Here is a 24,753-nt window from a genome sequence, read left to right on the forward strand (position 1 = left end):
CTTTCACTGTAGCTTGTCTTTGCTGTTTGGAGCTCTTCTTATGCACAGAACCCTGCACAAGACCGGGCTCGATCTCTCTCGGTGGGTACAGTGTTATAAGAGTAAATATTGTTCAAAAATGTACATTTATTTAATTTTCTCAATTGTTATTAAATGGTATACGCAATATCACTGGCATCAGGTATGGACCATGAAAAAATCAGCTGACCACTAATTATATCATATTAGGCCTCAAAATATCACATATACATTGCATAATTACTTCACCAGTACCATATAGCACCATAACTAATTTAATGCAATCTGGATAACTTGATCAGATGTCACAAATATATATTTTTTTTTTTTTTTTTTTTTTTGGTTTATTGTAAATTTCTTTCTTTATTTACATTACCAGTCAAAAGCTTTTAAGATTTTTATTTTTTTTTAGGAATTCTCTTCTTCTCACCAAGCCTGCATTTATTTGACCAAAAATACAGCAAAAGCAGTAATATTGTAAAATATATTTACTATTTAAAATTCTCTGTGAATCTCTGTTAAAGTGTAATTTATTTCTGTGATGCGCAGCTGTATTTTCAGCATCATTACTCCAGTCTTCAGTGTCACATGATCTTCAGAAATCATTCTGATATGATGATCTGCTGCTTAAGCAATGTTTTATTATTGGTGAGCAGAAGAGGATTCTTTAAAAAACAAAAAAGAAAAGAATAGTGTCATTAAGTTATATATATATATACAATAGAAATCTGTCAAATCTGTGATAAATTCAAAAGTAATCTGAATGCATTACCTAAAATGTGTAATCCAATAGATTAACTACAGTTTTTGTCATGTAATTTGTGATTGTGCATAGAGTCTTACAGTATATATATACAAATATACATATTGTATGATTGTAATAAACTTGCTTATAAGCAAAAATCTATGTTCTGTCTTGGCAAAGTGGGGAAAAACTAAATTGTTACATTTTGTGTGAACACCACAGATACGTTCATTGTCCAGTATTTGCAGATTATGATCCCAAGGTGTCTCAAGGTGTTGCTAACCACCACAAATAAAAAAAAAAGGTCCAAGTCCATAGATATGGCTGGAGGAGTTATATAATTCTCCAGGGGAAAATTCTAAGTTTGATTAGTGAGAAAGGTAATTTTCTCAACAACCAGCATGATTTGAGGTATCATATGTGTCTGTTTAAAGGAATAGTTCACCCAAAAATGAACATTTGCGGAACATTTACTCACCCTCAGTTCATCCGAGATCAGGATGTTTGTTTCTTCATCAGGTTTGTAGAAATGTAGCACTGCATCAGTGTCTCAGCAATGGATGCTCTGCAGTGAATGGGTGCCGTCAGAATGAGAGTCCAAACAGCTGATAAAAACATCACAATAATCCACAACCTTTCACTTCTCAAGACATTAACTGATGTACTGGACTGCTGTGGAGTACTTGTGGATTATTGTGATGTTCTGACGGCACCCATTCACCACAGAGCATCAGTGTGAAAAAGTCTGATGTAACAAACTCATCTACATCTGGATGAACTGAGGGTGAGAAAACTTTGAGCAAATTTTTATTTTTGGGGGAACTTTTCCTCAAACACTAACGATACTCGTTTTGATTGATGAAATGATTTGATTATTAGCACTTCTGTAACATCTGTGTATAAAGTACAGTAAACCGCAATAAAAGGAATTTTAGGAGCTCGGTCAGTTATTTCTTAAAGCATATAAAAATGACAAGTGACATGATAAAAACACATTCTGGTTTATTGAAGTCATTAAACGTTGTCACAGCGCTCTGAAAGCTCACATTTACAGACGAGAAACTCTGCTTAGCAAGCAAGTACATGAAAATCAACTCAAATCCAACTGAAAGATTAAAAAAAAAATGTCCAAACCCTTCAGAGGTAAATGTCACATCTCTCCTGTTGAGTTTGGTGGAGATTTCTTTTTTCGTCAGCTGTGAACTTTATTTCTGTTTAGTTCCTAGACATACGGCAGATTCACGAACTGTCTGTGTATGTTGATTTCAGAGGGGAATGGAGGATAAATCATGCGTCAGGTTATGTACAGCAAAAATAGCTTGCACCGAAAAACCACACATCAGAGTCCTGTGTTCCCAAGTGTTATTTATTTAGCTTTCCCCCAAAGTTGACCATGAGGCATTTCTCGATTCAAGCAAGTTTACACTGACAGCAATAGAAAGGTGAGTATGGTTGCCTTTAAGACAAGCTGTCTAGATATCTGTCCACATAGTGTATTTGTTGAGAAGATCTGACCAAAGCCACATTTAAGCTCCGCATGTTAATAATATCGCATTCTGAAGCAGAGAACTTTGAACGGAACTAGCTGAATATTGTATTTTTACACAACAAATGCACTATTTTAAAACGGCTGGTTTGCTGCTTTTCGGTGGTGTGTGACGCCACTGAACTGTGTTTGAGGCGTGAGGTTCATCAAGTCTTTCTCACGCTGATTCGATGACGCGTTTGCAGATTTAGTATGCATGAACACATTTGGCCACTATATACAGCAAGTACACTGCGCTCTATAAAGGCTGTTATATACACTTTTTAAAAACATAATTTTGCTCTTTTATATTATTGTTCATTCATTTGCTTGAAAAATTAGAATTGCACCAAGGACAATAACTGCTATTTTATTTCTAGTAGTACAACTAATCACAGGTTATTTTCCAGCGTCCACTGAACGTCCGTTAGTAACGTTTGACTTCCCATCCCAGATCCAAAAACAAAACAGAACAAAAAAACATCTCCAACCCCTTCATATTCACATTCCATATAATCCTTACAAATGAATAAAGTGCTCTCTTTCGTCATAGTGTCACAGACAGACCAAAGTTACGAATAAAAGTTTAGAAGTTAAAACAAACATACTTCACTTGATATACTAATGCTTCTCTGTGACAATGTAAGATTCCATTTCTTAGAACAATAAAGGAACTGAAAATAGAGAAGGAATTCTATTACTACCTTGCAAACGCCCCTGAAACTTTGTTGCGTAGCACACATACTGTAGAGTTCATAAGACGTCTATGGTGTGATACATTCCTCCACTTGAAATGCGTCTGGATTGGCACTCCAGTACTTTGTAAATAATTATTTCATTTAGTAAATAAAGACTTAGCAATATCCACAAAATGCGAGGGTTACTTGAAAATCATATTAAGCTTATACCCACGAAAGTGCTTTGAACTAATATTATTGCCACTCTACAACTGTGAATTTTGACACAAACAATATTTCTGCTCGGGAGCCAGAATTGTAAGGTAATAAGTGTAATCATAATAATCTCCAGTCATAAACTCTGAATCATTATTTTGAAAATATCTGATGCCATTTCCAAAAGTCCAAATCAATAGATACATAATTAAAGACAAAATAAACCTGACACAAAACCGCTTTAATATTTCTACACATCATATAACTTAATTAGAAATATTCCTCTTATTCTTCTATAACTACAACTTAATTTTTCTGAAACAGATTTGCACTTTTTACAGTATTGAACAATTCAACAATATGATGTCCAAAATGCCTGGCAAATTTGTTTAGTTTCATTGGGAAGAGAGAGAGAAGGATTAAGTGAGAGAGGGAATGAGTTCAACACACAGATCGCCAGTTGTGTTTCCGCTTTAGTGCTGGGAACGATGGCAAGACACACTATTCCTCTGTTGTGGAACGTCAATAAATTGTGCTTTATAAGAATGTGCAGAGCTTTAAAGAACTTTTTTTTTTCACTCCAATGCTCCAAAAGGGGGCTGCCAGGGTATCTGTAGCCTGTCCGGCACCCAAGTTCTAAGTGTTTACCAACAGATTGAGTTGACTTAAAGTAGGGACAGGTAATTGTACACAACTTTTGTAACACAGTTTTTTTTTAGTATATTAAAAGTGTTTCTACTATGTCATTTCCTCTATTCAAAATACTGGCTTTAATAACCTCCACCTACACATTCACTGTCACTCACACCTTATGCCCACCTGGTTTTGATAATACTAAACATTTGACTCCACAAAGGGTCTCTTTGGTTTGATGGGCGAGGTGGGACATTGTCTGGCATCGCGGGAAAGCTGGCGGTACATCTTCTCCTGGTACGCCTGTGCCACGGGCATTGTTCGTGCCACCTTAACATCCTGGTACGTCGGCGCCTGGCTCACTCGCTCCAGGAGGTCTCGATCACGGGCCCCTCCGTTGACAAGCTTGCCCAGGGAGGAGGGCTGGGGCTGGACGTAGTACTCCTCCTCAAGCATGTGTCCGTTCTGGGCATTATTGGTCTTATTGTAGTAGGCAATATTGCCTAGAGATGTAGGTGGGCTGTAGGAGGAGGCTGTGGATGCCTGGTGGATCAGATTCCCAGGTGACGTGGGGCTAGTGATAACTGATTCCAGAGATGACACAGGCCAGGCCCGGGAAGGCTGGTGGAGGTACTGCTGCTGAGTCCTTGCGGTCTTGTCAATGATGCCCATGAACGGAGTGGTCCGGGATCGGGCGGGTTCGCCCCGAGTACAGTCCGCTCTGAGAGGGTGACAGGGCAGATGGCTCATCGAAGCTCCGTTCATATGCAGTCTGCAGCGGGATTTCCATTTGAGCCATGGAGGACGACGGCCTGAAGCCAGGGGCTAGATTGCAGCTGGAGCCTGAGGAGATATTACCACTAGATGGGGAGAAGCGAAGATTTACGCTCTGGGAGTGGATAAGTGGTCTGGGGGTTAGTACATGCTGTTTTAGGTCACTTGTGTTGGCACTGATAGGTCTGCGCACTAGGTGTGGGATCTCCGGAGAGCCCAGCTGGCACGGTGGCAGAGCAGAAGCCGCCACCGCTCTCTCAAGTTCGTGCTTGGAGACTGGATAGTATGCCGCTGACTGACTGCGGCTTATCTGGGGGGTTTGGCTGAAGCGCATGCCTCCGGGTCCCCCTGTAGCTGAGCGGTACGCCGAAGCGGGTCGCTTAGGGATCTCATCTTTCCCCAAGTTTGACTCCAGAACACCAGCAGGCCCACCTCGGCCCCCATGCTGACAGAGAGCTCCCACACTGAGGCTGGATTGCACTTGAGACATGGACCGACCATCCAGCGAGGGTTGGTACACCAGCCTCGGTTCTCGATCTCTGTCCCTGTCCACATCCATTGAACTACCTTGGTACCTACTGCTAAGTGGATGCGCCAACTGGCTGTACATGCTGTTACTGGGCTGGTTAGTGCGGACGATTTGTGCCATTGAGGGCTGCAGGCGCAGACCCTGAACCTGGTGGTGCTGGCTGGTCTGAGAGCTCTGGGAAGGTTGCGACTGGAGTTGGAAGGACCGCTGGCTGCTCATCTTCAACAGTGGCGATTTAGGGCGGCTAGGTAAAGGATCCTGCTGGTAGCGGACTGGTGAGCCAGACTGGGAACGATACAGACACATGTTCTCGATCGGAGGGCTACCTCTGAACGGAGCCCCACGCCTAAGAGGAGATGGCGGAGGACTCTGGTAGTCCATCCCCTGGTTCCCTCCACTGCCAATGGGTGGAGGGCTGAAGCGGTAGGAGGACTGATGGGCTGGAGAGGTGTGCGGTGGACTCTGGTGGTAGTGGGAGTTCTGATGTGTTGGAGAGATGCATGGAGAGGTGGACTGGTAACTGTGATGGGTAGGAGATGACATAGAGGAGGAGCTTGGGTGGAACTCGAAGGCATGCCCTCCAGATAGGTACCCAGTGTCATGATGGGGTGGAGAAAGGGGTGGACTGCATATAATGGCAAGGCTTGAAGCGTTCGAGCGAATGTCAGAAGCAAGACCAAAGGACACGGCCTCTAGCTCTTGTTCAAGGAAGTCGTCATCCTCAAACAAGTCTTGGACGGGCTCCATGTCATCCAGTCTTGGCTCAGGAGGAGGGGTATGATGAGGGGGCTCCTCATCTTCCTCCACCGGTAAGGGAGATGGTGGTGGGGATGGAGGAGGCTCAAGCTCTGGCTCCTCTGATTGGGTAACTTGCCTGTACTCCTCGTCCACGCGCTGAAGGAGGCGCTGGATTTCACGACTGTTGGGACACAGCTTTATGGCTTCCCTCAGGTCTTCTAGTGCTTCCACGAATTGCCTATAAAGCGGCAATGGAAATATTAAGCCACCAATAAGTAACTTGATGTGTGAAGCCCTTTTCACACCGCCAGCGACTTTGTCACTAGGCTCTGTCCTGTGAAGATGCTTGTGTGCGTTTCTAGCGCTGTCATTCTAATGTCATTGGTAGACTGCACGTCTGGACATATCTTTAGAAAATGCTATCGCAACTTTATATATTGCTGGTAAAACTAAGACATCATTCTAATTTAGGGCTGAATGATTAATCGAAATCAAAACAAAATCGCAATTTGGCTGAATGCAATTATTGAATCATAAAGGTGCCAATTGTTAATTAAATAAATATATGCACAGCATCAGTAGTAAATGCTGTTCAATCTCTGCGAGTTTGAGTCACTCGATTTTTTTCCCCAACTCATTCTAATTTGACTAGGAATTAAAATTTATTTGAGAGTGTTGTTACATAAACTACAGCAGAGCGTGGTGTATTAAATCATTAGCCATTTCTAAACTGCTCGCTGCATCATAAAATTAACAACTCGAACCATCGATGTATGAATCAAACTCACTAAGGCTGCCAACAGTTTCTTTTCCATGCATCATTTTTTAAATCCATGTCTGTGGTTACAGTCATATCATATAAAACAGTGAAATCGCTCTGGAACTGCACTCGGGACGGTGACGTGTGAGCCACTGACAGATTCTTCACTCCTATTGGTTGTCTCTAACGAAAGTCACTGTTCATTTGCATGAAGCTAAAACTATTCTTAACTTTTGTCATATGACGCCTACATTCTGTCGCCAAAGGTCGCTCATGTCGCCAGAAGTCGCCAGCTCTCCATTGAAAATGAATAGAATCATATCGCCTTGTCTCTGTGTGTAGCTGGAGGTGTGAACAGGGCTCAAGGAAATAAACAATGGAAGAACCCTACCTGCTGCTACGCTTGGCACGGGCTCTAGCATAGAATGCCTCGTAAGACTTCGGCTTCAGTTCCAGAGCCTTGGTAGCAAACTCTTCCGCCATACCAAAGTCCTGCAACCAAAAAGGGTGTATTTCATTTTTGTAATCTGGGGGTTGACATTTCATTATTTTGCACAGTTGTACTAGAAGTACATCAGCAAGGTTCTCACGACATGCCTCATACTGCAGTTCCAATATTACAGCATCACGCAAGCTTTATATGCAGAATCTTACTGTGCACTAGAATGAGAGTATTTTAGCTGTTCTCACATTCATTTTCCTCCGACAGCGAGACAAGTTCAGGAACAAAGACACTTTGAGCTCCTTAAAGGCCTTCAGGTCCTCACTTAATCCTTCTCTGGGAAATTTCTTCAGAGCACACTGGTAGCACTGAGCTGCCTCCTTCACTTTACCCTTCTGCAGGTGAAAAGATGATTGACTGTGTAAATACACAGAGCCAGGGACTTAGTACTAGACAAATCTGTGCAAACATCGAGTAAATCTGACCTTGTAGAAGCCATCTCCTTCCTCTAAAAGTTTACTCAGTAGGATAATCATGATGTCAGGTTTCGATGTCGCCATTGCCCAGGTAGCAGGACCTATGGGTAACAGGATGTTTGATGGGTCAAAATGAACAACTGGTTTGAGGAGGAAACATGGGGAGAGACGGAGGAGTGCAGAGAGCACTCAGGAGCAGTGTTGATGGTTACGCATTACAAGTAACGCATGTTACGTAATCAGATTACTTTAAGTAACTGGTAAATTAACACATTACTTTTTAATTTAGAAGGAAATATCTGAGATACTTTTTCAAATAAGTAACACCAGTTACTTTGTTTCCATGTATTGAGTGACAGCTCTGGTGTTGCCATGGAGACAGTAATCAGGAGTAAGTGCAGAGTGTTGTGTAGTTTTTACTCTGTTTAGAAAAAAACAGATTCAGTGTTCCTCAAAATGAATAAAAACAGTCAAATGCAAACTCAGAATATTATGCAAACCTGCAATAAATAAATATGCTAAATAAGACAAATATCATTTATGTATTTAATCCCATTTTTATTAACCAGTGTGTTTGCTAATGACCTTCGATGATCCAATTTAATCATACTAAGCAAAAATTACACATTTGTGTTTTAGTTATTTTTAGTTATTGCTGAATAGTGTTGAACTTTCTTCTTCTGCGTCATATTCTTCATGTGATTAGTTTGAGCGGCGCCCTCTACTGTACAGACGTGAATTTACATTTCCTTCAGTCTAAGGTGCATTCATTCCAGTTTTGGTGTGAAAGGACTTTTACATTTGTCAAAGAATAACTTTTTTATATTAAAAACAAACAAGCAAACCCTGCCCAGATTTAAAAAGTAACTAAGAATTAATTTTTTATTTTTTAATTTTTGTTTTAGGGAGTGACGAGACTTTGTAATGCATTACCTTTAAAAGTAACTTTCCCCAACACTGCTCAGGAGTCATAACACACAGATGAAGGCATGGACAACGGAATGAGGATGCCTTCAGTTCTCATTCCCTGTAACCTTTCATTTTTAACACTTTAGGACAGTTTAAAGTGCCAGTTAAACCTGCGGCACCCAAACACAGCCCTGCACACAGAACGGAGAGCTGTCGGGATGTCTGAAGGAAAGCGAGATGCACAAGCATTACCTCCTTTACGCCGACTCGGCAGCGTCTGACATCCTGAGGTCAGGGTTTGTGAGAGCGAGGGAATGAGGATTGGGTTGCGTGAGAGTGAGATGGAGCGGGCGGCACAAGCACAGGTGGTGGTGAGAGTGGTGTGTGTTTAGGTGAGAGGAAGCGAGAGCGGCAGGAAGACGAAGTGAAGAGTGATGCAGTGGCCGTGGAAGAAAGGTGAGGGGGACACAGAAAAAGCAGCCGTGAGTGGTGGGAAATAAGAGCTTCGGCTGAAGAATGAGAAAGTAAAAGTAAAGTCAGCTTTATCTCCCTATAAAAATGGGGGATAATTCGGCCTTAAAGCCTCTCTTTGCATGTTTTAATGATATTAAGGAATGGATGGCAGCAAATTTTCTTCACCTGAATGAATCTAAGACTGAAGTGAGTTCTCCTGAACTTATATTCAATCAATTAGGCCCCTTTAAATCTAAGGTACATACTGTAATCATGCAAGTCATTTTTGATGCAAAGTTAAAATTTGATAAGCATATCAATTCTGTGATAAGAGGTGGTTTTTTTCCCAATTAAGGAATACAGCGAAATTGAAACCTTTGATATGCATGCTTTTATCATGTCCAGGCTGGACTGTTGTAATTCATTGTACTATGATGTTTCTCTTGCATCAATTTCACGCCCGTATCTGGTTCAAAATGCTGCTGCCAGGCTTTAAACTGGGACTAGGAAACTTGTAAGTATAACACCAGTATTAGCATCCCTTCATTGGCTTCCAGTCAAATTTAGAATTCAGTACAAGTTTCTATTATTTGTTTTTAAGGGTTTAAATGGACTGGCACCAAGTTATATTAGTGAACTTCTCCAGCAGCATACATCATCTAGGCCCTTACGATCTGTACAAAGAGAAAGAGAAACAGGTAGCGAGTGAAATCAAAGGCAAACACCACAAACATAACGAGACACGTAACCAAGAGTCAGTGAAGTATGTGGAGCAGCCGAGCACAAGCTGAGCTACATGAAAACACACACACACACACACACACACACACACACACACACACACACAGGGATTTACAGTCATGTCTAATTTTGTAGACCAAGCTAATGTACATTTCTCTCCTCTAAGCCGTTTGGGGATCATCAGAGATTTCTGCTTTTACTACGCTTTTAAAGTTTAAGGAAACCAGCTTCAGGAGATTTTAAGTTTTCTCAACTTCTTGTTTTCAGTTTACAAAACGTTGAGAAATATCAAAAATCTCCAGAAGCTGGTTTTTTGAAAATTTTTGGTCCACATTAACACTGGGGTAAGTTTACATGCCCTGATTGAATCCAGTCTGATTTCACTTATTCGTGAATATTTCACATATTTTGATAGTCCACATTTGATGCTCTACTAACTAGAGTACTAGTAGACTATGGGCTGGATTTACTAAACAGGGCAAAGTAGCATTAGAGCGCAATTCCATTAAAGCGCAGATGGGAGGGAAAAATTCTGTGTGTGATTACTGGTTTTGTGCTCCACAGGTCACATATGTGCATCAAAGCACTGCATGTGCTGTATTTTTGAATCCAAATTTGGAAAAACAAGTCATATTCAAGTGTTCAAGCATAATTATGTCACTACAAAACTACATTACCTCTTTCAACAGATGGAAATTAAATTCAGTTCAAACTCAATAGGATCGAATGAGGGGTTGACGTGGCTTTTCAATCAGTCTGATGACTTGGTTACATGTAAACTGTCATACCGATTTTGGCTCCTTTCTTCAGCAGGGCGAGCACCACAGACGTGTTTCTGCAGCCGACGGCGCGGTCCAGAGGACGCATCCCACTGTAGTCCACATGCTCGATCAAAGCCCCGTGATCCGCCAGGAACTGCACCTGAGACCCAGGAAGAGCAGAGGACAGGAGGAAGCTCACATTACATTCAACACACTGAAGTCTGAGTACAAACTGCTGTGGATAGTCCTACACTTACTTAAGTGTTCAAAGTTATGAAACAAATGTTCTTCCATTAACATTAACAGAAAGTTGACTGGTCTGTAATAATGTTTTCATAACTTCAGCAAAAAACCATAATTTATTTATAGTTCATGAAAACCTTTTTTTCCTGAAATGTTTTAGTTGGACTTTTCAATGAATGTTTTTAAATGATAAAACGGAATGTTTCCTTAATGTTCTCATAAACAAGAAGTTAGACATGTTTGCAGAACATAATGTTTTTATAACTTAATGGGAATGCTAGGCTTCAGAATATATTTTGTTGGTTGGGCAGTGAGCTGTCTGTGTAGACAGCATTTTAAAACTTCAATAACAATATACACATACTATAATATGCATTCTTTTCACAGAAATTTAGAAGAATTGTTGTTCATTTTACAGTAGCTGATGTGATGCCTATATTTGAACAAATTAAACTGTATTTGGAAAAATATCTGAAAGTAAAAACTTGATACAACTGCTTAATATGTACAATGTTTTTTCTGTATTTCTGTATATACCCCTTACATGTTTGGTTATATGTAATATTGTTTGGACAATTTGCTTGGTTCTATATATATATATATAATATATATATATATATATATATATATATATATATATACACATATATATACAGTACAGGTCAAAAGTTTGGAAACATTACTATTTTTAATGTTTTTGAAAGAAGTCTCTTCTGCTCATCAAGTCTGCATTTATTTGATCAAAATACAGTAAAAACAGTAATATTGTGAATATTATTACAACTTAAAATAATAGTTTTCTATTTGAAAATACTTAAAAAAAATAATTTATTCCTGTGATGCAAAGCTGAATTTTCAGCATCATTACTCCAGCCTTCAGTGTCACATGTAACATCCAGTCTATCACATGATCATTTAGAAATCATTCTAATATTCTGATTTATTATGAGTGTTGGAAACAGTTCTGCTGTCTAATATAATTTGATGAAGAAAAGGTTAAAAAGAACTGCATTTATTCAAAATAAAAAAAAAATTCTAATAATATATATTCTAATAATATATGTTTCTTTACTATCCCTTTTTATCAATTTAACACATCCTTGCTGAATAAAAGTATTGATTTTAAAAAAAAAAGAAATAAAAATTACTGACCAGTAGTGTATATTGTTATTACAAAATATTTATATTTTAAAAACATAGCCTCTTTTTTTTTTTTTTTTTACTTTTTATTCATCAAAGTATCCTAAAAAAGTATAACATGTTCTGAAAAAAATATTAAGCAGCAGAACTGTTTCCAACTTTGATAATGAATCATCATATTAGAATGATTTCTAAAGGATCATGTGATAATGATCCTAAAAATTCAGCTTTGCATCACAGAAATAAATGATCATTTAAAGTATAATAAATTTAAAAACAATTATTTTAAATTGTAAAGATATATCACAATATTACTGTTTTTTTTCTGTATTTTTGATCAAATAAATGCAGGCTTGATGAGCAGAAGAAACTTCTTTTCAAAAACATTAAAAATAGTAATGTTTCCAAACTTTTGGCCTGTACTGTGTATATATATATATATATATATATATATATATATAATATATATATATATATATATAGATATATATATATATATATATATAAAATAATATCTAATAATAAAATAAGGTTGAAGGTTGAATAGGCCTTACATCATGTGATTTCTTTTTTGATTCTTACACTATTAACTATATGGATGGACTGGATATTTGATTATGCGCTACAGTAAACCCAGTAGCACAACAGGTCAAAACAGCAGGTTTGGAGGAGCTGAATTACTGCCAGAACTTCTCAAAGCAAATCTAAGTCCACTCAGGGAAAACCAAAAGTCCAGTTATCTATAGTACAGATGTGCTCAAAATCGTCTGAAGGTGTGTTTTGAGTTTGGTGGATGTAGTTTTAAAAAGCTCTTGGAGGAGTATTTAGAAAAGTTGGTCTCAAATTAAGTATTTTTTAACCTAAAGTTGTCAGAGACATGGCTCACCACGTCAGAGTCTCCGTGGAAGGCGGCCAGATCGAGAGGCGTTCGTCCGTTTTTATCGGCGTGGTCCGTCGCAGCTCCTCTCTCCACCAAGCAGCGAACCACGGACAGATGTCCTTTCAAAGACCCCCAGCTGAGCGCCGTCAGACCCTCCTTATCCATCAGATCCACAGACGCACCTACAGTCACACCACAACTTATTCAGACACCCTCAACATTTATATCACAGTTCATTCACTACAGTTTAGAAAATGGTAATAAAATATGAGAAGAACTCAGCGTTTTATTATTATTATATGTAAATGTTTTATTTTTACATTAACTGTTTTTTCCCCCAAAGCATTGTTTCAGATTCCAGTGTTTTCTGTCGTAGCTATGCAAAGATTTGATTTCAAAAACAGTATCATAGCTATTAGATTTTAAATCTGTTTTTATCTGCAGAACGATCTCAAAGTAAACAGAGCTGCTAAAGTCTGATTTTGTGGTGGCTGTGCTTTAAAACTGTATTATTCTAATCTTAATTCAAACGAGGAAGGATTTTGAAAGTCTGACAGTAATCAGAATTGAGTTCTTTAAATATTTGCAAATGATTAACATTTGAAATAATTTGCTACAAATGTAGAAAAGTCATCAAAAGTAATCAGTTACATTAATAAAGTAACTGAAATAGTCTACTGTTACTATCTTGTAATCTGTAGCGTGTTTCATTCCCCGCACTGATTGTACAGGTGTGTGTGATGTACCCTGAGCCATGAGGAGCTCCAGCGTGTCCAGGTGTCCCTCTGAAGCCGCCATCATGAGCGCAGTCCGGCCGTGTTTATCAGCCAGGTTCACGTCTGCTCCGTGCGACACCAACAGATCCACCGTCTGGAAGAGTGTGTACAGCTGAAGCATGCAGAAGCGCTCTCTGGAGAGTAAGCTGGAGGCGAGTGTGTGTCAGTTACCTGCCAGTGGCCCTGACGCACAGAGCTGAAGAGCGGCAGCACTCCTCTGCGGTTGGGCTGAGCCACGGAAGAGCCCTGCTCCAGCAGCATCTGACAGACCTCCAGCTTCCCTCGGCCGGCTGCGGCGGACAGCGCTGAGGACACGAGCCGGAGAGAGCGCTCAGTCATCACAGGAACAGTCTCACAACATACTGTTTAGGTTACCAACAGGTGCATCTGTCCACTAAGAGAGTTTTCTCTTAAAACCCGTTCACAAAGCTGCTGAGACAAACTTGTAGTAAGGAATAGAGAGAAGTCTTCACCTCAGATGAAGGGGGCGGGGCTGAGCTCGTTGCAATGGATGATGTCATCGAGCTTATTAACTATGCACACAGTGATTGGCTGATTTATTCATAGAAATATTGTAGAGCGTGATATTATGTTGCCATATTCAAATAAAGATTTTAAAATGCAGGCTAAGTGTCACTAGTTAAACATTTTAATTAACAGAGTAGAATAATCATGGCTTATAGTAAGACAAAGTTTGTAATGTTGTGTGATTCTCCTTGTAGCTGGTTGGTTTTGTTTATGACTGATAACTCTTAAACCAAGGGAAAATACTCCCAGAGCCAACGAGTCTTTGATGCCAGTTCAGCTGTCTGTAGGAAGCTCACTAGATTTTAGAACACAGTTATAAACTCTAAAGCTCTACCTGTCTCACCCCACAGGGTGTCGTAGCTGTTAATCTGCGCACACTGAGTGTCCTCTTCATCCCCCTCGGGCAAGTCCAAGAGATAAGACACAACCTTAAAGACACAGATACAGTTAGCAGCTGTATGTCACGCTGGACCACAAAACCCCTTAAGGGTCAGTTTTGTGAAACTGAGAATTAGACATCATCTGAAAGCTTAGATACAACTATTTGAAAATCTGGAATCTGAGGGATGAAAAAAAAAAAAAATCAAAAAAATTGAGAAAATCATCTTTAAAGTTGTCCAAATAAAGTTTTTAGCAATGCATATTACTATTAAAAAATTAAGTTTTGATATATTTATGGTAGGAAATGTACAAAATATCTCAACGGAACATGATCTTTAGTTAATATCCTAATGATTTTTGGAATAAAAGAGAAATGTATAATTTTGACCGATACAATGTATTGTTGGCTATTGCTACAAATATACCTGTGCTACATATGACCAAAAAGGTAGATGAGGTGAGAGAAATGATGCTGAAATCAATAAATGTATCAATAAAAAATTCCAGTTAAAATGGACTTTTTGACCCCAGTACGTGTACTGTAGAGTAAAAACAGGGCTAAAGCCACACCGAAAGGTAAATGTCTTTTTGTTTTGTTTTTTACTATTCCCTTGGTGTTTCTGAAAATTTCTTAAATGGACCATATTTTTTTTTTGTTGTGATGATTTTTTTGGTGGAAATTATATTTATTTTATTCAAGTTTTTTTTTTTTTTTTTTTTTTTTTTTTTATCTGATCAATGCATGATGTGTAAATAGTTCACAGGTATGGAGCAAAAGTATTGTTACAAATACTTCAGCCAAAGTAATATATTCTGGGTAATATTAGGCCGTTACCTCTGTGTAACCCATGCTGGCTGCTGCTGTAAAGGCCTGTTGCACTGCCACACTCTTGCTGAAGCTCGCAGGCTTCTGAGACGTCTGCTGCTGAGTCTGAGCGTCTGCTTGTGTCTGCTGTTTGGACTCCTCCTGCTCCTCCTGCTCGGGCTTCTGCGGGCTCTTCTTGCTCTTGCTGCGGCTTCTGCGTGACTCCGGGGGCCGTGGCTTCTGTGGGGGAGGGCGTGGCCTGTGACTCTGCAGGGGAGGGGCCCCAGTCGCTCTGAATGAGGAACTTCATCACCTCCAGATGTCCTCTGAGAGCAGCATGCACTAGAGCACACTGACCAAGCTTGTCCAGGTGGTCGAGCTGTGGAGAGGACAGACGCACGTATGAATATCATTCTGAGCAGTCTTGTGCAAGCTATGCCTATATCAAAGCTCCAATCTGATTGACTGGCTTGATGCAAATTCTGTGAATCATGCATGGATTTTATCAGTATTACAGATGACCAAAGTGGCTACAAGGCACTGTGGTCCTAAAATGTAACTAAATTTGACATTTGCAAGGTGGGAATTTTGTTTTAAAATATCTGAGAATCTGATTTCAAATCTACCTTCGTTTAAAAAATGTGTTGATTCTTGGTCAGATTAAACTGCAAAGTAGATCAAACTTTACACCAAGGTCTAGTAGATAAAAATAAGTAGCTTTACGACATAAACAAGAAGCCTAACAAAATATCAGTATATCAAGCAGATTCCACTCAAATGTTCTCATTCTCACGAAGCGTTAGGAAGTTTGTTCATCTGAACTCAGAGTTTTTATAGTGTTCATAGTATCTTTGTAGTGAAATATATTGCTGATGCAAAATATTTTCAAGTATTTTTCAAATAAGATTTTCTTTATAAAGAAAAGGATGCACTTAATTGATAAAAAGTGACATTACAGAGAGTTATGATGTTACAAGACAATCATTTTAAATAAATGTTTCCCCTGAACTTTCAATTCATCAAAGAATCCTGTATACAAAAATGTTTTCCACAAAAAATATTATGTAGCACTAAAAAAATAAAATGTCATAATAATCAGAAATGTTTCTTGAGCAGCAAATCATCATATTAGAATGATTTCTGAAGATCATGTGACACTGAAGACTGGAGTAATGATGCTGAAAATACAGCTGCACATCACAGAAATAAATTACAGTTTAACAGAGATTCACACAGAAAACAGCTGTTTTACATTTTTAAAACATTTCTCATTATTGCAGTTATTATGGTATTTTTTCAATAAAATGCAGCCTTGTCAAGCAGCTGAGAAAACTCAAAAATCTTACCAACTTCAGACTTTTGAACAAAAGTGCATACAATGTTAATTTACGTATTTAATTATTCAATTCCACATTTGATAATAAATATACAGTGCTGAATTTTAATTTATACCTGAAAAACGTTTTATTGAAACATTATTACTCTTCATAATTATGATTCTGCACTTTTTATAGGTCACTTTAAAATGAATACATTTGTGACACCAACCATGTGAACTCTTAAACACAATCACACTGGTGTCACTTAAACTGTTCAGCTAATAATATAATTTGCAATTATATTTAAAAAGATTGAAAAATGCAAACAGAAGCGTTTTGCATGCAGTCTCAGGCTTTCAAACAACACTGATAAAGCTTCAATGCAGTCATTTTGGAGTAAGATATCATGTTAAACTGGAATCTTGACACTGATTGCTCTCAGTCTTAGAAAGCAGAGTGATTTCTCGTACCTTTGCTCTCCTCTTGCACAGGGCAGTGACGATGGCCAGGTGTCCGGCGGCGGAGGCGTAGCCCAGCGGGGTGAGGCCGCTCTCAGATGCAGAGTCCACACTGACGCCGTTCTCCAGCAGCAGGTGCACCATCTCGGAGTAGCCCAGGTGAGCATGCACACACAGCATCGGAGCGTTGTTCAACACCTCCGTACGGTAATTCACATTAGCGCCGCCCAGAATCAGCAGCCGGGACACCTACAGAGCATGCACGTGAGAAATAAACCTCATGCTGTGGAGCCAGAGACAAATGCACGGTCCATACACTGTCAGAAAGCCACTGCACATTTTCCAGTTTACGAAACCTTTTGAGTCTCGGATACTATTTTCTTAAAACTGCATAGAAACCAACAAAAGCTTATTTGATTTTTTCCAGTGTAGAGTGGAGAAGCACCTTTATGTTGGGTGTGTAAAGGTTTCTGAGCGATGCCAGCGCTGTGGATAAACTCTCTGTGCTGTATGACACCCACAGCCCTTGCAGGATGGATGAAGAAACTCCAACCTTCTTACTCAGTCCCTACAGTACGACACAACAAAAAGCCTTGATGCATGAAAGCTCTGTGTCATTAAAAGGATGGCGATCTGTGCACGACACTCTTACCTTGAATATGTGTGCTTTCAGGATATGGTGGGCCAGCTCAATTGTCTGCTGTCTGTTTAGTTTGTTTTTCTTGTCTGGAGAACCAGAAAGCCAGAAGTGTGTGGCCATTCCTTTAAAAAACAAAACCAACGTGTAAGAAACATGAAATACTTCAAGTGACAGTTTTCTGTGAAACTAGACCCATCATAAAAATACATGAAGACATCATAATTTCTTTCTCAGATTTCATAGAAAACCTTGAATATCTCAAATGGTGCAGCATTTATATATTTGGAATTGTGACACATTGCTTTATTCCTCTCTTTGGATAAATGCATCTGCTAAATGCATAAATGTAACAAGATTCTTAATTATAATTTTAAGAGGTTGTCGCTGTTGTTGTTTTATTTGTAATACTGATATACTAATTATATTTTTAGGAATGAATTTTATTTTTATATTTTCTGTTTTCAATCAATTTAGTTACAGTTTCAGTAATTTTTGTCATTTTTTTAACAGGTCTAAATATATTTTTTTTTATTAGATTTTAGTTTAATTTATTTAATTTTGGTTATTTTAGTACCTCAACTTAAACTAGATGAAACCGATAAATGTTGATGACTAGCTGAAATAAAATAAGAGGAGCACTTTGCTTAAAGCCTTTTTGTGTAATACATTATAAAGGGTTATTACATGGTATAATGCATTATCATTTTTCATAATGTGCGTTGTAATACATTACATCTTGTTGTAAATAATTATAACCAAATTTAAAATGCATAGTGTAAGTTTGTATTAACTGATTAAAATTATTTATGAGATTGTACAATTCATTATAATGTGCATTACAATGCATAATTAATGCATTAAAACTTTATAATGCATTATACATAAAGGCTTTATGTAAAGTGTTACCAAAATATGTGTAATTTATTTTATTTTATTTATTTATTTTTTTCAAGAAATTAATATTTTTATATGATTTTAATTTTAGTTAGCAATAAAAACCCTGACATTTATTCAGTATATAGATTTCACTAGTTCCAGCACATTTCAGCACAATATATTTTTACGGCCTCTCTCTAAGCACTTTATTATATTGTATGAGCAAAATTCAATATTGATTGAACTCTAATTCATATCTACTGACATGTTAGTGCATAAACCAATTTTTATACATACAAATGTAAATATTAAATAAAACATGTCTTGAGTATTTAAACTTGCCTTAGGAGGACAATATTTGTCTGAGATACAACTATTTGAAAATCTGGAATCTGAGGGAGCAAAAAAATCTAAATATTGAGAAAAATCATCTTTAAAGTTGTTCAAAATGAAGTTTCTTAGCAATGCATATTACTAATCAATAATTACGTTTTGATATATTTACGGTAGGAAATATACTTAATATCTTCATGGAACATGATCTTTACTTAATATCCTAATGATTTTTGTCATAAAAGAGAAATGTATAATTGTGACTCATACAATGTATTGTTGTCTATTGCTACAAATATACCTGTGACACTTATGACTTTTATGCTTTTGTGCTGCAGGGACACATATTTGACTTTAAAAATGCTGGTTTTCTGGTTTTTAGATGGTTTAGTTAATCTAGGTGTCAAACAGAAGAGTTTGTTCGTTCTCTTTCAGTTTTTACTGGTGTTCCAGTGCTTTCTGTCAGACCTGAGATCGCAGAGGAACTTGGTCTTCTCTCCCTCTTCTCTCCATATGAGCCACTCTCTAAAGGACGGGTGCACAAACATGCGCGTCCCATCCCGTCTCTTGACCAGGAACACAGACAGGTTCTCCATCCTCTGCTGGAAGTCGTCCCACTCCAGCGTTCCCTTCACCGAGCCGCTGTTGATGGCCTGGTAGATCTGCTCATCGGTGAGCGGATGCAGCGAAGCCAGGGCCACGTTGAGCAGCGGCAGGGCCCTCTCGAAGGACGACTGCGTGGGGAAGCGCATGTTACACTGCAGGAGGTAGACCTCGGCTAGACTGACCGGCACCACCTTGTAGTTGGAGCTCTTGAGCACCAGATAGCCGCGCTCGATCAGGTCAAAGGTGAGCTTCAGGTAGAGCAAGGAGCCCTGGCTGAGGGCCTTGAGGTGGGAGCTGAGCTTGCCGAAGCTGGTGTTGTCCATCTTGCCGTTGAGGGAGATGTTGTTCTGGATCTCTGCGCTGCTGTGGATGCGGTGAAGGATGTAGCTCTGCAGGTCGTGGTCGATGGCGTCGTTCTCCTCCAGAGCGTCCAGAGAGATTTGGTGGAAGGACAGAGGTTTGGTGATTTCCTGCAAAGAAGGGATGAGAGCTCTTTGCTTTTTGACGTGTTTAGTACAGAAAGAAAACCCTAACCCTACAAGTCTACTAACACTCTACTGAGAAGTCAACAGAATGTGTTAAAGGGACCATCAAAATAAAGTGAAAACAGTTTTTTTTTTATGTTGAAGCCATGTTATCCTAATAGTGCAACATATTTATTGAAAGAAAAATTTATTTAATATTTTTAATATTTATAATTCATCCATTTATGTAATATTTGAATATTCTGATAAACAAAACAAAATTGGTTTGTTGGAAAGTGATAATTTTATTGTTTTATTTTGCATTGAATTATTAAAAAGCGACAGTAAAGACATTTGTAATGTTACAAAAAGATTTCTAATTCAAATTAATGTTTGCTCTCTTGAATTTTTTATTGATCTGTGAATCCTGAAAAATAAAATGTATCACGTTTTTCAACAGCACAACTGTTTTCAACATTGATAATAATCAGAAATGTTTCTTGAGCAGCAAAACATCATATATAGAATGATTTCTGAAGATCATGTGACACTGAAGACTGGAGTCATGATGCTGAAAATACAGATTCACATCACAGAAATAATTACAGTTCAACACAGAGATTCACACAGAAAACAGCTGTTTTAGATTCTAATGATATTTCATTATTTTTACTGTATTTTTGATCAAGTGAGTACCTGCAGGGAGGTTCTGACAGTCACCAGCAGCTTGAGCCAGGCTGGGAACTTCTTGATGGTCTTACAGAGGAAAGACACAATGGTGTCACCGTAGTCTGGTTTGTGGAACTCAGCCTCATTCAGACCATCAATGAGAATGATGAGGTCTTCATCTGGAGTGATCTTCCTCTCTGAGGAAAAACAACAATGAACAAACTTTAACACATGCATTCAATCTTTTGAATTATTTCACATCTTTTGCATCTTTCTTACAACAAAATTACAGTTTTTGCTGAAGATGTGCTCACCCTCAGGCTATTCAAGATTAGGATGAGTGTGTTTCTTCATCAGATTTGTAGAAATGTAGCACTGCATCAGCGTCTCAGCAATGGATGCTCTGCAGTGAATGGGTGCCGTCAGAATGAGAGTGCAAACAGCTGATAAAAACATCACAATAATCCACAAGTAATCCACAGCCTCCAGTCCATCCCAGTGAACATCTGGAGAAGACAAAAGATGAAACAAATCCATCATCAAGACGCTTTTAACTAAAATACATAGAGTCTATAATCCATAATAACACTTCCTCCAGTGAAAAAGTGCATCTGCTGTTGTCTCTCACAACAAAATCCAGACACATATTTGTTTAGAGCTGTTTAAGCGCTGCTTGGATCTGTGCAGATTTCTCTCCTGATTCAAACCAGATCACTTTTTCACTGGAGGAAGTGTTATTATGGATTATGGACTCTATGTATTGAGTTGATAAAAGTGTCTTAATGCTGGATTTGTTTCATCTTTAGTCTTCTCCAGATGTTAACTGATGGACTGGAGTGCTGTGGATTACTTGTGGATTATTGTGATGTTTTTATCAGCTGTTTGGACTCTCATTCTGACGGCACCCATTCACTGCAGAGCATCCATTGCTGAGACACTGATGCAGTGCTACATTTCTACAAACCTGATGAAGAAACAAACTCATCCTGATCTCAGATGATCTGAGGGTGAGCACATTTTCTTTTTTTTTTTTTTTTTTTAAATTTTTTTTTGTGAACAACAAAAAACTATTGAGATGTTTGCAAATAACAAATGAAATGCAAAAAAAAAACAAATTCATAGAACCAACATAACATGTGTATCAGTACGGTTTTGTGTGTGTGTGTGTCGTCTGAAGGCAGTGGGTGGATAGTGGACGCAGGATGCAGGCTAGAGCATGCTCTGGATCAGAAGGGGGCTCCTCAGAAGTACAAAAGCTCTTATGCGGCGCGAGCTGCGGCGAGCGACACAGAAGCGCAATACAAATTGTGCACAAAACTCATATAATACGACAGGTGTATGCATTATCTGCCTGAAAGTAATGATACGCCACGACCTAATAATAGGGGGCGGACAAAACAAGCACAATTGATAGTAACCAGCGTAGTGCAGATTATATTACCTCTTTCACATATATTAACAAATATTTCTTCCAGGTGAGCACATTTTCAACAGTTTTAATTTTAGGCTGAAACAAACACAAACTCTTGATTGTTTCCTTATAACTGCTGATCTCTCGTGCCTTTATAAAGTGTGTCCAGCGGTTCTAGCACGCCTCGTCTGAAGGCAGTGGGTGGATCTTGGACGCAGGATCGCAGGCTGAGCATGCTCTGGATGTGCGGCTCCTTCAGCAGAAGCTCTCTGTACGCGGCGAGCTGCGGCGAGCGACACAGAAGCGCTGCCACGTTGTGCACAAACTCCGGCACCAGACAGGTGTATGCATTATCTGCCTGACAGTAGTGATACGCCACGACCTGCAGGGGGCGGACAAAACAAGCACAGCTGAGAGAGAACCAGCGGAGCGCAGATTATATGCTGATCTAGGGCCAGTTTGCTGTAATTATAAAATATACTTATAATGATATAGAACAACAATATGCTGTAGCTGTAGTGCATCTTTATTTGTCCCCTGAGAGGTTTGAGTGGCACAGTGCTGATCTAGGGCCAGTTTGCTGTAATTATAAAATCTCCCTTAATTTGGTCCCTTAATTTTTTCTGTGGGATGACCATCTCTGAGACAAGTGCACATAATTAAAAAAAAAAAAAGTACTTAGCTTATTAGCTGCTTTCAAACATGATTCGAGGGCAAAAAAAAAAAAAAAAAAAAAACTTCTGAAGTTGTCTCGGTTTTGAGGATTATGAAGCAGAGGTAGTGCATACTCAATAAATAAATAAATAAATAAATAAAAATAAATTCAGTACAAAAAAAATCGGCATTTTATATCAAACAATTTTTTTTATTATTATTATTTTTTGCAAGAAAACATGTTCATGTTACAAACACGTTACAAATGTAATTAAACACAAAGAGTGAAATAAAACTTTCTTTTTCACTCATACTTGTCCACATAAGTGTGTCGCTACTCGTACCATTCAGACAATTAACAAACAACTTTGGCTAAAACATAACTCACAACGTTTTTACCCACTATGGTGTAAAATAAAATAATCTCACTTATTTTTAAACGCTGTTCCTGCGTCTCTGCATGATAATTCAGTTTGATGCACACTGTTGTGGACTCCAGAGAAACGACTTACAAAAACAAGAACAACAAACACCAGAAACATCCCCTCGAGCTCCACAAACTCCAAAAGCTCCGTTAATGAGGTGTGATGGTTTAACGGGGAAGCTGCGGTCATTTGGGTCCAGTGGCACAGAGTGTGAGTGCACAGAGAGCCGAAGGCTACACAGATCACAGCGCAGTGCAGGAGACCACGGAGAAATCAGACGCAGACGCCTGGCTGCGACCATCAACTATATCAGAATACTAATCCACTCATACAAATGTTTTTAAAGGACTTTAAGCGTCCAGAAGGGTAGAACGTGAGAGTTGATTATTAATGCATTGACTTAACATTGCAAGGAAATTGCTTTCTGCCTGAATACATATTTTATGAGGCTCACTGGCAAACTTACTTCTCTTTTTTAAACATATCTGCATAATGCAATAGCTGAGACTATCATCTATTGTGAGAAGACTGATGTGGGAAACTTTGTGTGTGTGTGTGTGTGTGTGTGTGTGTGTGTGTACCTGTGATGCAAGCCTCCTCATGGCCTCCTCCTGCCTCCTCTTCATTTCCGGAGTTCCAGGGCAACTTCCTCCTCCCAGTGTACCATGGGAAGTCTGCGGCTGTGTGAGAGGGACGCCATCTCCATCTGACCACACACATGCACACAATCAAATACACTCAGTCCAGGCTCACTGGAAAAACATGCCTGTGGTGACATTCTGTAAATGTATGTTTCGTGACACTTTTCACAGTGAAATGACCAGTGAGTGATGCTGAAAGCGTGTTCAGTTTTATCTGAATCAGATAAACATGACTCTGGCGATGGTTTATTATATTGGTCGTTGTATGTACTGCAGCAGTTAATAGATGAAATGTCCAGTGAGTGGAACTGAATGGTTAATGCTCTGTCACTTTTGAAAATCTCACTCCATTTACACTAACTCTGACCCTAAACCTAACTGAGAGAGTTTACAGAAGCAAACATAAGATAAAAGATGCATTTGCTGAAGCAATCGTGTCATTTTATCCTGCTTCCACAAGTCTCTGAGCTCTTTTGACTCGTGCTTGACAGGTTTGATTCTCAAGGGCTTTTCATCACAAGTGTACCGGGTGTGTTACTGAGCAAGTTTACAATGTAGAAAAATCAAATATACTGAGCTGGAACAGATGCAAACATTAAAATGTATTATTTTACAAATAATGCACTGTGGTAAAAATGTTTTGAGGCCATATACTACTATTGTGCGCTTAAATTGTGCAAAAATAAGCCTTTATTAATTAATAATCTGCACCGGTAATTATAATTTATGTGAAAAGTAATTAAAAATGTCTGCAGTGAACTGTAGGTACAGGTTTTTTCCATGAATGTAGACAGAGGCATTTTTTTTTTTAATGCAACCATGTTGATTATATTCAGTTTATTATTTTTGTGATAGAGAAAGACTAAAGGAGCTCTAGAAGAGTTGATTGCAGCACAGAAGCACCGTGGCAGCATATGAAGTTTGGTCAGGACACTTTACAGAAGTTACGTACTCTAGTAACAAGCCTTACGTTTGGGCGACGCCTGTGGGCTGTCAGAGGCGATCTGTCGCATGCGGTTTCCATGGCAACTGAGAGCCACGAGGCGCGAGATGATGGCGGTTTTGCCGTAGCCAATGCTGCCCACCAGAACCACACCGCGATTGGAG

The 24,753-nt window shown here is 38.9% G+C and overlaps 1 protein-coding gene across 1 annotated transcript in view; it reads right to left on the minus strand.

Annotated features, from left to right (window-relative positions):
- Window positions 1-4,015: 4,015 nt before the first annotated feature.
- Window positions 4,016-24,753, minus strand: part of LOC109046435 (protein TANC2-like) — a 21,855-nt gene continuing 1,117 nt past the window's right edge. Inside the window, 22 exon segments of the mRNA XM_042736039.1 lie at window positions 4,016-4,522; window positions 4,524-6,093; window positions 7,007-7,107; window positions 7,306-7,452; window positions 7,543-7,634; window positions 8,695-8,727; window positions 10,425-10,557; window positions 12,667-12,842; window positions 13,407-13,530; window positions 13,608-13,741; window positions 14,299-14,392; window positions 15,181-15,276; window positions 15,410-15,529; window positions 16,940-17,176; window positions 17,373-17,495; window positions 17,580-17,645; window positions 17,647-17,689; window positions 19,245-19,852; window positions 20,543-20,712; window positions 22,077-22,308; window positions 23,587-23,711; window positions 24,617-24,753. The exon segment at window positions 24,617-24,753 is cut by the window's right edge and continues 145 nt beyond it. Of these exon segments, the coding sequence (XP_042591973.1) occupies window positions 4,016-4,522; window positions 4,524-6,093; window positions 7,007-7,107; window positions 7,306-7,452; window positions 7,543-7,634; window positions 8,695-8,727; window positions 10,425-10,557; window positions 12,667-12,842; window positions 13,407-13,530; window positions 13,608-13,741; window positions 14,299-14,392; window positions 15,181-15,276; window positions 15,410-15,529; window positions 16,940-17,176; window positions 17,373-17,495; window positions 17,580-17,645; window positions 17,647-17,689; window positions 19,245-19,852; window positions 20,543-20,712; window positions 22,077-22,308; window positions 23,587-23,711; window positions 24,617-24,753 (5,068 nt within the window).

This window comes from Cyprinus carpio, chromosome B12, assembly GCF_018340385.1.
Source record: "Cyprinus carpio isolate SPL01 chromosome B12, ASM1834038v1, whole genome shotgun sequence".
Lineage (NCBI taxonomy): Eukaryota > Metazoa > Chordata > Actinopteri > Cypriniformes > Cyprinidae > Cyprinus > Cyprinus carpio.